This window comes from Phoenix dactylifera, unplaced genomic scaffold, assembly GCF_009389715.1.
Source record: "Phoenix dactylifera cultivar Barhee BC4 unplaced genomic scaffold, palm_55x_up_171113_PBpolish2nd_filt_p 000292F, whole genome shotgun sequence".
NCBI lineage: Eukaryota > Viridiplantae > Streptophyta > Magnoliopsida > Arecales > Arecaceae > Phoenix > Phoenix dactylifera.
This window is the reverse complement of record NW_024067772.1, coordinates 79,784-93,498: the sequence shown is the minus strand read 5'-3', so window position 1 is coordinate 93,498 and position 13,715 is coordinate 79,784. Positions and strand designations below refer to the sequence as shown.

Genomic DNA, 13,715 nt, shown 5'->3' with positions numbered 1-13,715 from the left:
AGTGGATAAAATAATATTCATCCAAATCTGTTGTCATTTCTAAATATAGAAATTTGAACATCCAACTAATATTTCTATCCACATCTATATTCGTAAAAAAAAATGGATATTGATATGGATAGACAATTCAATTTATATCTGAATAACTGATTCTATTTGTCATTCTATTTAATTTTATATAATACTTATGAATTTTTAAAAGAAATAAATGTTTGCATTAGCATGTTATTAACTTGATTTTTCTTTCACTTAATAATTTCTTTAATTCTATGATCATAAAATTTAACTATCCAATTTATATTTATATTTATATCCGTATCAATTTAAAATAAATATGGATATAAATTTTTGTATTTAACTAAAATCCATATTTATATATGAATTTGTCAAATAAAATAAATATAGATATAAATATAGTTATATGCAATTTATATCTTATATGATTTCACGCCCTATCCAAAATAAAGTATGAATCCTTTTATCCAGATGTAACTCATTATTGCTCTTTTAGCGACTTTGCTTCTATGCCTTTGTCGACTCGAAGTCTCGTGTGAAGATACTAACCTTAAACGGTTTGTACCGGATGGTGGACGCGGAGGAGTCTATATTCCATATCTTCATCGGATGTCTGCAGGCTGCTTAGATCTGAAGGTGCACCTCAAGCTTCCTCGACCCTTGGCAGGGATAGACGTCGACCGAGGATTTTCTGAATTTCTTAGAAGTTTTCTCACAGAGGTCTGGCCTTGAGAACCGATAGATCAGGGTTGCCAATCTAGCCTACCATTATTAGCTAGATAGAAATGTCCAGATCTTTTGAGGACTGCAGAGCACATCCAAAGTTGGTGGCAGACAGAGCTCTACTTCATACGGCGGAGGTTATTGGTACTACTATATCGTCGTCCCTCAGGATGGGTAGGCAAATCTAAGATTCCCATTTTGCTCTTATAGCGCCTAGGACCGTCTTTGTATTCTAGGAGTCCCTACTCTTCAACTTTCTCAAGGTGAACTTCGATGGCAGTTTTTGAAAGAGAGGGTGTAGTGGTGCTGTGGGATTTGTCATCAGAGATCACGACATCAGACTGGTAACGACCGGGGGTTAGTAGATTTTTGACACGTCTATTATTAGTGCCGAGCTCAGAGCCACATGGAAGGGCATCACCTATACGAGATGTGCATGTGTTGGGTGCAGACCGCATTCTATTTGAGGGGGACTCGGCTACATGATAAAGTGGGTTCGGGGTTGGGGTTGCGCTGCTGGCGGAAGGTCGCTGCTCCATGACATCTGTAGACTCTTGAAAGAGTGTGGCTTCTATCGGGCCACATATGCCTATATGAAGGCGAATAGTGCTGCTGACTGGATCGTTTCCTTCGCGGCTCATCACTCTGGAGGCTTTATTTGGGAGAACCACATGTCTGTGCCTTATCATTTGTGCTATCTTTTTTTTCTGATTTTGTTGGCTCCACCCACACTCATCGTGTGTGAGCTGCCATTGTACCAAAAAAAAAAAAAAAACGGTTCGCACATTTGACACAGCATAATTTTAGGTCGACCAGCTGATTCCTACCTTCTTTTACAAATCACTCAAAAACAATTTATATTTAAACAATCGTCCATATCAGGAATATGACAACTGCAATACTACCCTGGAACCAAACCACAAAAAAATGCTAAACTTGACACTCATACCTATTCTGCATTCACCAACTAACGTGGAAGTCAGAGTGATCTCCTCAGAATTATCCCATCCCAAGTGATTGTCATAATGGTTTACTCTTCACTTTCTAGGATGCATCCAATGCATGTTGAAGAAAAAACAAATTAAGGAACCAAAGGATAATAAAGATAAAACATGAATTTAATCAAAAGTATCAATATTTTTATTTATTTTTTTTTATTTTGATATACTTTGATGTATAAAAATTCAATTGATCCATACTATATATATATATATATATATATAGAAATCTGAGACAAAAGCTTAGTTGGGACTTTAATCTATTGTAGCTTGTCTAAATAGATATAATCAATGTTAGATGGGTTTAAGTTCATAAGATATTTCACCAATTGCCTAATAGAAGTTGTCCGGACCTTCTTCTCTAATGCATGTTGAAGAAAAAACAAATTAAAAAAAAAAATCAAAGAACCAAAGGATAATAAAATAAAACAAGAATTTAATCAAAAATATCAATATTTTTAATTATTTTTTTATTTGATATACTATGATGTATAAAAATTTAATTGATCCGTACTATATTTATATGATATGTAGAAATCTGTGACAACAGCTTAGTTCAGAGTTTAATCTATTACAGCTCCTCTATATAGATATAATCAATATTAAGTGGGTTTAAGTTCACAAGACATTTCACCTATTGTCTAATAGAAGTTGTCCAGATCTTCTTCTCTACGATTTTCAACTTTAAAAATTTAACCTTTTATGGAAGATAGCCCGAAATTTTACCTTTTTCTAAAAGATTCAAATTTTTAAATAAAAAATTCAATTGTTTTTTTTGAAAAAAGTTCAAATTTTAGAAGTTATTCATGCTGCTTTAATGCTTACACCTAGGGTTGCAAATGGGTTGGATCGGGTCGGATCCTAAGTGACCCCGATTTGATCCGTTTTCTTGTTTGGGTCCTAATTTTGGACCCGGATCCGACTCAGTTGAAAATCGGGTCGGGTTTATGCCTACAAATTTTGACCCGATAGATCATTCAGATCGGGTCGGATCCGGATCTATGTATTTTTATATTCAAAGTTTCACTATATAATAGTAAAAAACTGATCCAAAAAAAGGGTCGGGTCGGATTGGGGTCTAGATCAAAATTGGGTGGATCCGATCCGATCCGATCCGAAAAATAGAACGAGTCCAAATTTAGAATCCGACCCGACCCCATGGGTCCTAAAATTCAGGTACCATTTGCAGCCCTACTAACACCAAAACTCAACTTTCAAATTGAGGTCGAGCAAAGCTAATGTCAAACTTTTTCCTATTCTCCGAAGGCTACCACAGGAGTGATGCTTTATAAGGAAATTTAGAAAAAGGTGAATATTCCAAGATCACGGGACTTTTAAGGTACTAGGAAAAACATATCTTGCATTAGTTCATGGATTGAAACTTCTTTTAAGTCTCGTTAGTGGATACCAGAAGTTCATCAAGCTCGCCTTTTGCTGGCTTGGCAACTCATCAGTAAATGCTCTGATGTATCTCACCAATTCCTGCTTGTTATACAAATCCTCCTGTTGTGGCAAAAAGGAAAAGATTTGTATACATACTCACATACTCTTCATACATGATCAATTTCAAAATATTAAAACCACTTTTAGGGGAAAACATATTCAAATTACACTGATATTCTTATGACATGAGAACCAATCACAAATAGCATGCATCAAACTAGTTCATCACATAGATGAAAAGATAGTTTATAACAAAAGAAAAATAGTTGTACACAAGTAAATACCTAACACTTCCTATTCAATAAGTGGATATTTAGATAAAATTTTCTTTAAACTATGTCGAAATTTGGTTGAATGATAGGTCAGAGCTTTAGTGTTCTTATGAGAAGAATTAGAAGCTTGTTACGCAAGCATAAGCATACAAATCGATCTAAAGTTCGTGGAGAAAGTTTTTTAGGCACATCAAACAATATAGAAGGCCAAATTCCCAGTGCCGATGAAGCATTAAGCTTCACAATTCTTTGGCTGGATAAGACCAGTGAATGGTCAAATACTTGGTTAGAAATTCTACTACTATATATTACTATCTCCGCGGCCTCAATTTCTTTGTAGTAAAAATTTTTCGTACGTCAGAGTGGTGGCTGCAGGTGGCTATCAGCTATTCGACATCTCGGTTTCCAGTGCAGAGCTGAGGACTGTTTACGAGCCTTCATCATGCCTGGCGCGATTTACGAGCTAACTCTATTATCTTGGAATGTGATTTGGCCACGGTGATCAGTTGGATCTGGAGGGCTTAAGGGGTAACGGTTGCGACCAACCATTGCTCCTAGATATCTGGACAATATTGAGGGATGGAGGAGCCTTTCAAGCCAAGCATGTTTTTCGAGAAGCCAATGGGACTGCGGATTGGGTGGCGGTTTATGTGGCCAGTCATTCCGGTAGTACCTTGTGGGCTGAAGATGGAGAGTTGCTTTAGGCACTCTAAGGTATTTTATTTTCTGATTTTATTGGGTGCATCCATACTCGTCTGGAATGAACTACCCGCTTAAGCAAAAAAAAAAGGAAAAAAAATCTTCATAGATTGAAAAACGAGGAAAAAAATCTTCATATATATATATATATATATTGCAGTATATCAAAGTTAAATGTATGACTTTGATCACAAAATAGTATATTGTTTGATAAGTCATTTTGTATCATGCACTCATATTAGTTACACTTATTTGATTCATTTGATTATATTTTGGTTACTTACTGAGCTATGGGCTCATTCTTTTGAATTTATATTTTTACAAAGCCCTTGGCTTAGAAGTGAACAGATAATGGTCAGATATATAGATTAGCCATCATACCAGCCTTTACAATTTTGTTTAAAACATTTTCAAATGTTGTTATGTGTAGAATCTCTCAACCGCTGCTGTATGTAGAAATATGTGAATTAGATTGGTTAAGTTATCTAAATATGCAAACCGAGAAATGTTTTGGAATTTGAATTACCGAGTCTTGAAAATTACATCAGAGTTGAACTTTTTTTATTATTATTCGGCCCATATTTGTAGACTATTGGCAGGTTGTCGCCAAGCATGCTCGTGGGATCCCCATCCTACATGTGTGCGTGTGTGCATGCACGTGCGTGTGTGTGTGGCGGATTGTCACATTCCTCGGCTTGAGTTGAGATAGGAGGCATGGCAAATAGTAAAACTAACAATAATAATTATGAGTAGCAATTAAGCGAAGGGTAGCATATTGCCTGATAGGGGACTCTTCACACAAGCTAGTTCACCTAGGTTGTTCCAAAACTAGTCGCTTTAAGCTTTGCCTGAAATTTCAGATAAATGGCACAGAAGATGAAGCTTACCTCCTTTCTTTGGCAAAACGTTGATCGAACCTTATCCAAATGATCTGGCGATATCTATCCATATATATGTGCATATCAACACTTGACTAGGCAGCTGAGACAACAAACTCATCCGTCGTCGTCTTTAACTGGACTCGTGGATTTGAAATTTGGAACCTTGAAAAAGAAGGCACGTAACCCTAGAAAAGTCACAGTAGTTGTCTCCAAAAGCTGCTCCAAGAGTTTGATTGGTAAATAGGCCGGACCGACAGTAGCTAGAAGTCGAAATCCGTTTCTCTTGTAGGTACCACGTCCAGGTCCAATGCTCAGGTTGACTTCAGATGGTTATATCTGGATCTAAATACTCTCCGAGACTTTGAGGCTTTCAACCATGTTCCTGAAACATTATGTCACAGAGAACCGAGCATGAAGGCCCCATATATATCATGAAGGCCACAACTGGTACTTAATTTAACAAACTGCTGATATACATGACTCGGAGACACAGGACACAAACATCAAACACCAAATATGAACAATTTTGATGGAAAACTAACAATTTATAACTTGTAACACTGTTTTCATGTCCTATATGTTAAATAACCCGAAACCAGTGTAATGGCGGTTCTGCATCCAAGTGATAAAACTCGAGCCTTGTTCTCGTGACAGGCTTCATCAAACCTGGACTGAATCCATGTTTATCGATCGACCAATCTAGTTACATGGCGTCCGGTGATAGACTTCTCAAGTCGCCTCCAAAATGATAAGATTCTAATTACTGAACTCCCACGTCTCTGAAGGTTTTATTCAATCTCATGCCAATTTTTTCTTGATCTCTTCATGTACATTGGACAAAATACATCTTCATTACAAGTCAAAGTTACGTGTCAGACTGTGCATGCACTTGTAGCTTTCGTCCAAACGTTATGGAAACACGACCAGGGATCCCTCCCCTTCATTCATGCATGCCCAACCCTACCACATCAACCATGAAGCTAATTCTTCTATTCTCGGCCTTCTTCCTTCTCTCCTCCCTCACAACACTAGCAGCCGCCGAGGTCGTCCTCGACAGGGATGGCAACGAGCTACGACGTGGGGTAGAATACTACATCTACCCCGGCATCACTGACGTCGCCGGCGGTCTTACCCTTGCAAGCCGGAACCACTCTTGTCCACTGGATGTGACCCTTGCAATCTCTCCAACCAGTAATGGCCTTCCCCTCACCTTCTTGCCGGCCGATCCCGAGGAGGACACCATCAATACATCGACGGACTTAAATATTGTCTTCTCGGCTGTCACCATCTGTGTGCAGTCTACAGTGTGGAAGCTCGACTTCGATGACGCCGCCGGGCGTTTTTATGTGACGACGGGCGGCGTCGCCGGGAATCCCGGCCGTGAGACGTTGGCCAACTGGTTCAAGATAGAGAACGATCGTGGTGCCTATAAGCTGGTTTTCTGTCCCACGGTGTGTGATATATGCAAGCCTGTTTGTGGGAATTTGGGTGTATACCGGGAGGACGGGAGGCTATGGCTGGGGATCAACTCCGATGCACCACTCCCGGTTGAGTTCAGAGGGGCATAAACTGGGTCTTGCTCCTCTCTAGTAAGCAAGAACGGAATGGGACTATTAGTCGTGTGGTAATTAAATTTAAATAAAAGTCCTGAGAGTATTGTTTATAATTCTGATGGCTGAATGTGCTCCATGTATCTTGAATTGTTTTAAGATAATTAAATATACAAAGCTCCTATTGATGTTTGTTTTCGTATCGATTAACAAATTAATATTATATGTGCACAATTACAAAGAAAAGGGTTTGTACGCCATGCAATCAGGAAATATTGCATCACTCATTCCTCACAACCATTAAACATTATCTCAGGACCATGCCACTGAGGAAGGTTTATCTATTGTAGTGCTTTCAAGATTTCTTGGGGAAGCAATTGATGTGGCGAAGGATTTGAAAGTTCTTTTGAAATATTCTTCTTATCAACGTGCTCTCTTTAGTTACTGTCAATGGTTGTGAGGTCCTTGTTACTTTCTCAAGGGTCATCTCCATGGGAGAAATGTCGTAAAGGTTGCTCTAGAGATTTGGGCTATTTTTGATAATTTTTATAAAAAATCAAGATACTAAGTGCAAGATCTTTAAGATGCTCTAAAGTATAATTAAAGAGCTAATTTGTCACGCCCCGAATCCGGAGTGCATTCTAAATTCAGAGCGCAACAGGCGCAGCATACCTACCGAACGGACCATATATACAAGCATGCAAGGCTACTGATCAAATCATAATAATCTCAAAGCAATAATAATAACTCTTCGATCCTCGAAAACTAATTTAATCAAAATTTAAAAAAAAATCATTCTCATAATCAATTGTTCCTGCAACACTTCCTTTCCCCTCCTCCTTTTCCTTTCTTTTATTGTAATAAACTGTCTATGTCCCTCTGTAATTATTCCTTCCATTGATTAATAAAATTTGAGTCGTTTCCCCTTCTTTTTCATCAAAAAAAAAAGAAGAAATGCTAAATCATCACAAGAAAAAGATGGAAATCATGCATAGAGACAAAGGAGAGACAAGGCCAACAAGTAAAGAACAAGTAAAGACAAATCCAAATTCATCTCAAAATGCACTCTCGCATGTCATTATGTATGCATAAGCTAATGCTGGAATGGGCATCCTTCCAAAATAGAGCTGGAAAAGGCGAGCAAAGTTGATAAAAAGCTAGAGTGAATTAACAGTCCTATATGTCTTGGACCAGAATTTTCAAACTAGTCTTTATGCCTTGGACAACAAATTAAAGGAGGCAGTAAGTTTTATGTGGAAGTTGCAGATGGTCAATTCAAAGCAGCCTTATTTCTTGTTGCTGGAAACTGGATCCGGGGGCGGCCGTCGGCTGAGAAGGAGGAGCTCCGGTGGGGATCGACGGGCTGCGGGTGGCGGCGGTCCGTCGGCGGACGGCGTCCTCTAGGATATCTGCAAAAAGCCGGTGGCCGGGATTTCCGGTGCCGGCCCTCCGATGCTTAAGTCAGAGGGAGGATATATGAGTAGAGAGAGAATGACCTGAGTTTTTCTTTTCCTTTCTCTTTCTCTCTCCCCTTTTACGATAGAGGGGCTCTCCTTTTATAATGGGGTGCTGGATTACCTGTGATGCGACGGGACCAGATCGTCGTACGACTGAGTACGTCGCGTGAGTTGGTGGGTGATCACATGAATTAATGCCTTGCTGTAGAGGATGAGGTCGGAATCAAGAAGTTGTCGCGCGGACTGGACGTAGCCGAACTGACCTGCTATAGGGAACTGGAGGTCAGCAAACGGCAGGAACCATGCGCATTAATTGTTGAGTAGGCCGAAGGTCATAAGCATTAATTGTTGAGTAGGCCGGAGGTTTGCGGAGACTATGCTCATTAATTGTTGAGTAAGCCGAAGGTCTGCGGAGACCATGCTCATTAATTGTTGAGTAAGCCAGAGGTCTGCGGAGACCATGCTCATTAATTATTGAGTAAGCCGGCTAAGGCGTGGTTCCGAGCTGGGCCGTAGATGGACGTGACAGTAGCAGGCGATTGGTGAGGTCTGACTTCTAGGGATCGGATGCCTTCCGAGGTCGGACGTTCTGAGGTCGAGAACCCAGAGTTGGGCGCCTGATCTGGCACCAAGCAGTCCGGCGTCAGGCGCCAGGTCGGTCGTCTAAGGTCGGGCGTCAGGTCGGTCATCCTAAGGTCGGGTACTTCTGACCATATGTTTTAGGATGACTTGTATTTTCCTCAACACTATCCCCCGACTTCCGAGTCCAAGCTGTTGGTGAGCTGGGACGTGGGAAGTAATTGCTTTTATTGCAGCGGTGGGGGTTAGGGAGGTTTAAATTATGCCGGCATTCCGCGTGCCTCGGGGCGTTTTTAATGAAGGGAGAGGAGACGACGCCCTTTCGTCCTTCGAGGCTGTTTTGAGTAGCGGGCTCATGATGGGGCTCTGGGATCCGATGGGACGGCGCCTTGATCCCGTATCCGAGGCGTCCGCCCAGAATAAATGCGCTGCTTCGGTTCTCAGGGCGGACACATGGCGCAATCCGGACTGGAGGCGGGTTTTAGCCCCGCCGATCTGAGCCGTCGGAAGGGTCTATATAAGCCCTCGACTTTGCCCTAGAAAGGTCTCCCTTGTTTGATTCCGCCGTTGTCCTTTCTTTTCTTCTTCCTCGACTGCGGTTGAACCTTCCCGGCGACGTTTGGAGGCGATTTCCGGCGATACTCTGGTGACCTTACAGTAGGTCGTTCTCCCATGTTGGCTCGGAGGCTTTCTCCTTTTCTTTAGATACTTGTCTCTTCCTTCTTCTTCGTGTTCATTTTTTACTCCTTTCTCCTTTTCTTCTTCCTTTTTGAGATGGGTCTCGGTCCCGGTGAGGTTGGGTCCACTCTGATTGAGGAGGAACTGGAGTTGGTCCGTTTTCGGTTCTTCTTTCAACCCGGGTTTCATCTCGAATTTGCGGGGCCGGAAGATCAGGTGACGAGACCTCCGCCAGGTCGGGTCGGAGTGTATGTCGATGCACTCTGGGCCGGCCTGCGGTTCCCCCTGCACGAGTTCATAAATGACTTGCTGGTGGAGTATCAACTCGTGCCAGCACAGCTCACTCCGAACTCGTGGAGGACCATCGTCGGGATCCCGACCTCAGTGAGCGTATTCCGCCGGTATTTTATGCTCAAAACGAACCCGGTGGATGTGGAGTGGTTATATTTTGCTTGGAGGAGCGGCTTGTCGCTCTTCCGAGGTGCCCCTTCCTCTATTCACGAGTGGAAAGGAAAATTTTTCTTTCTTTCTTCCGAGCTCTCGTGGGGGTTCGATCCGAGGTGGGGGCGTCCCAGGTTGAAGGCCCTGAATAGGCTTAGTGGTCTCTTGGTGGAGGAGCAGAGGGCCTTTGACGCTCTGCGGAGTCTCGGGAGGGACATCCTTCTGACCGAGTTCTTGACTGAAGAAGCTCTGGTGCACGTCGGCCTGAGCTCGGCGCGCCCCAAGGGTAAGGGCAGTTGTACTGCTCTTTCATTTTTCAATTCCCGCCCCATCTGTTTCTTCTTTTTGTTCTCCTGACGCAGTCCGATACTTAACAAAAATTTTTTTCTTTGTTTCAGATATTCCTCATATGCCGACCAGCAACGCGTCCCTTTTCTCCCGGCTGAAGAGGAGGTCGGACGAGACCGGCGAGGCTGTGCCCAAGCCCCGCAAGAAGGCCAGGCTGGCCACCACTTCTGCCCCTGCCGAGGCGAGGGGCTCGGGGGCTGGGGCCTCGGGGTCTTCTCGGGGGAGAGCTCCAGTCCTCGAGCACGCAAGCTCGGGCTTCGGAGCGTCGGGCTCGGCTTCCCCGACCTGCCCTGCTCCCATCTCCCAGCGGGCGAGCCGGCCAGTCATTCACCTGCGGCGCTCGGGGCCTGAGCCGAGCAGGGGCCCCGGGGTTCCGGGCCCTTCTCGTCCTGTTGCCCTAGGCTCGGGCGGGGCGAGTTCCTCAGGGGCTGGAGGGCGCTCTGAGGGGGGATCGGCCGAGCCAGAGTCCCCGATCCCGGAGGGTAGCTCGGCCTTCCAGGATGGCGATGTCGCGCGGGCTGTTTTTCGCCGTGCAATGCTCCCAGCCGACCGGGCCGAGTTTGGAGCTCTCGGCCTTAAGGAGATTGTCGACCAGACGTATTGTAACACTGCTCGGGTGAGATATTCTCTTATTTTGGTTTTAGTCGTCAGTGTTTCCTTCGATTCTTACTCATCGCTATCTTTTCCTGCAGCATATCCATGAAGTAGACACTCTGGTGTTCATCGCCTCGGAATGCCAGAATGAATCTCGGCGATTTCAGAAATAGCTGGAGTCAGCCAAGAAGAGGCTAGCTGAGGTGGAGGCCGTGCTAGCGGAAGCTGTAGCACGGAGGGAGGCCACAGAGGCAGGTCGGCGAGCCATCATTGACGAACTCGAAGAGGAGAGAGCTGCACACTCCTTGACAAGATCAGCGTTGCGTGTCTCCGAGGCACGCTTGGCCGAGGCCCGTTCCGAAGCCGCCGGCTATAAGTATGAGGGCGGGGTCCTCTGCCTAAAACTTGAGCAGCTCGAGGCCCGGGAGAAGAAGGCACTCGAGCGGGCGGAGAATGCCATGGAGCTCTTCAAGGAGTCTGAAGAGTTCCGCGACATGCTGAAGGAGGAAACCGTGGACGGGTTCCTCCGGGGCTTTGAGAACTTTCGAAGACAAATGCGTCGATATTGCCCCCAGCTCGACCTTTCGGGGATCCGTCCGAGGATGGGCCTGAGTGATGGGACCGAGGACGAGGTTCTCGCAATTATCGCGGTCGAGGAGGAGCTTGCCGAGATCGAAGCCAGCATGGCCGATCAGGCAACATCAGGGGCTCCCCCCGAGGAGGTCGCCGAGGAGGCTCATGGGGCTACTGACGAGGCCCTGACCGAGGTCGCCGAGGGGGCTCACGGGGCTACTGACGAGGCCCCGACCGAGGTCGCCGCAGAGGGTTCAGAGCCAGCACTCGCGGAAGGCCCTCAGGTCATCGCAATCGACGACCTCGAGGGTGATGCTGGTGCAGCCGCCGTTCCTTAGGACTTAGTTGTTTTTGTTTTCCTTATTGTTGTAAACGAGGTCGGCCTTTAAACTTGTTGTTTGGCCGACTCTCAATTTTGTACTTAAGCCTTCGGGCTCTTCCTTAATGAAAGAATATTTTTTCCAGTTCGTACTTACTTCTTTTTCCTCTAACTGATTTATCCAAGTATCCGAGTTTGGCTAGGCCCGTAGACTTAGGTTCGGATTACGCTCGCTACGTTATCAAGCTTAAGTTCGATAAAAAACGACTTTATGGTGCCGAGCTCAGACCTTTGGGCTCGGTCAGGATTGTAGACTCGAATTCTATGTATCCAAGCTCCAGTTATGCTTGCTAGGGAGGCTCCGAGCTCAGACTCTAGGAGAGTTCACTAAGTATTTGGGCTCGGATTTGAAGTTCGCAGGGCTGTTGAGCCTGGCTCCTGAATTTCGAGGACACCAGGCTCGGGCTCAAGCCTCAAAAGGGTTTCGTTAGACCTCCAGATTCATCTTCTAGGGTATTTGGCCAAGTTCTTGAGCTCGGCTTTTTCGGGCGTAGGTTTACCGATAATGCTGGGGTCGGCCCCTAAGGAGATCGTGAACCAAGGTCGGGTTGTCATCGGGGCCTTTATAGTTGTTGGCCTCGGGCTTGATTGAGGTTCTGGCAAATAGAGTCGGAACGTATGGTGAGTGTCTTGGCCCTCTCGAGCTCAACCAGTGTGTCCGCGAACGGGGTCGTTACTGCAGGCTAACATCGATTTTTCGGTGTTTGGGACTTGGATGAGCCTTTATTCAGAAGGGTTTATATAGATTAACATGGAGGTCGTCGATGGAGAGAGCGTGCACGAGGTTGGCGAGACCCCGGCCTTAGATTTACTCGGGCATCCCGACCTTGGTCGGGGGGAGGCCCCGAGCTCAATCAGGACCTTGCTAGTAGTACGTAAATAGACAAATGTAATGGGGCAAGTGTCAAGTGGGATGTACCTCTTGCACCTTTAAGACCAAGTGCTCCATGTCGAAGCAGGTCGCTTTGTTTCTTGATCGACTTTTGGAGGCGCCTTTTAGCTCGGAGTCCGTCTCGGGAATGCCGACGAATTGGGAGATATCGCCGGTATCGAGCACGAGGTCGAGGGGGCTTGAGCTCGCTGTCGACCCGGTAACTCTTCCCGAGGGCGAGGGAGTTTGAGACTCTACGGTCGACTCACGGGGCATCCCGACCTTAGTCGAGGTATCGAACACGAGGTCGAGGGAGCTTGGGCTCGCTGTCGACCCGATGACGCTTTCCGAGGTCGAGGGAGTTTGAGACTCTACAGTCAACTCACGGGGCATCCCGACCTTAGTCGAGGTATCGAACATGAGGTCGAAGGAGCTTGGGCTCGCTGTCGACCCGATGACGCTTCCCGAGGTCGAGGAAGTTTGAGACTCTACGGTCGACTCACGGGACATCCCAATCTTAGTGGAGGTATCGAACACGAGGTCGAGGGAACTTGGGCTCGCTGTCGACCCGATGACGCTTTCCGAGGTCGAGGGAGTTTGTGACTCTACGGTCAACTTACGGGGCATCCCGACCTTGGTCGAGGTATTTGAGGGAGATCGAGGCCGAGCTCGATGTCAGCGCGGAGGGACGCTTCAAGTCCAACCGAGGCATCTGAACTTAGTCGGGCGTCCGAACTCTATTAGGCGTCCGAGCCGTGCTGGGCATCCGAGCTTGGTCAAGTAATCTGAGGATCGCAAATGTCCTAATATTAGGAGAAACACAGTATAATTTAAGGAGAATCGTAGATAGACAATCGTGAGGAGGCGGGATTCATGTTCCCGATCACCAGGGACCCCTTAGGGTTTTTACTGGAAATACATCCGTAGATTCTCGGAATTCCAGCTTCGTGGAATGGGGGTCCCTTCGAGAGACTCCAACTTATATGCTCCGGGTCGTTGTACTCAGGCAATTCGGTACGGTCCTTCCTAGTTTGGAGCGAGCTTTCCTTGCTCGGTGGGCTGAGAAGCTTCGGCTCTCCTGAGGACGAAGTCCCCTACCTTGAAGAGCTTGGGCTTGACTCTAGAGTTGTAGTACTGGGCCGTTTTCTGCTGGTACCTTGCCATGCGGACTCGGGCGACCTCTCGTGTTTCTTCAACGAGGTCCAAGTTATTTC

The 13,715-nt window shown here is 45.4% G+C and overlaps 1 protein-coding gene across 1 annotated transcript; it reads left to right on the top strand.

Annotated features, from left to right (window-relative positions):
* The first annotated feature begins 5,968 nt into the window (after positions 1-5,968).
* On the top strand, positions 5,969-6,777 carry LOC120105461 (miraculin-like). The gene has a single exon (XM_039117952.1). The coding sequence runs from the start codon at positions 5,982-5,984 to the stop codon at positions 6,597-6,599; it is 618 nt and encodes a 205-aa protein (XP_038973880.1). The 5' UTR covers positions 5,969-5,981; the 3' UTR covers positions 6,600-6,777.
* The last annotated feature ends 6,938 nt before the right edge of the window (positions 6,778-13,715 follow it).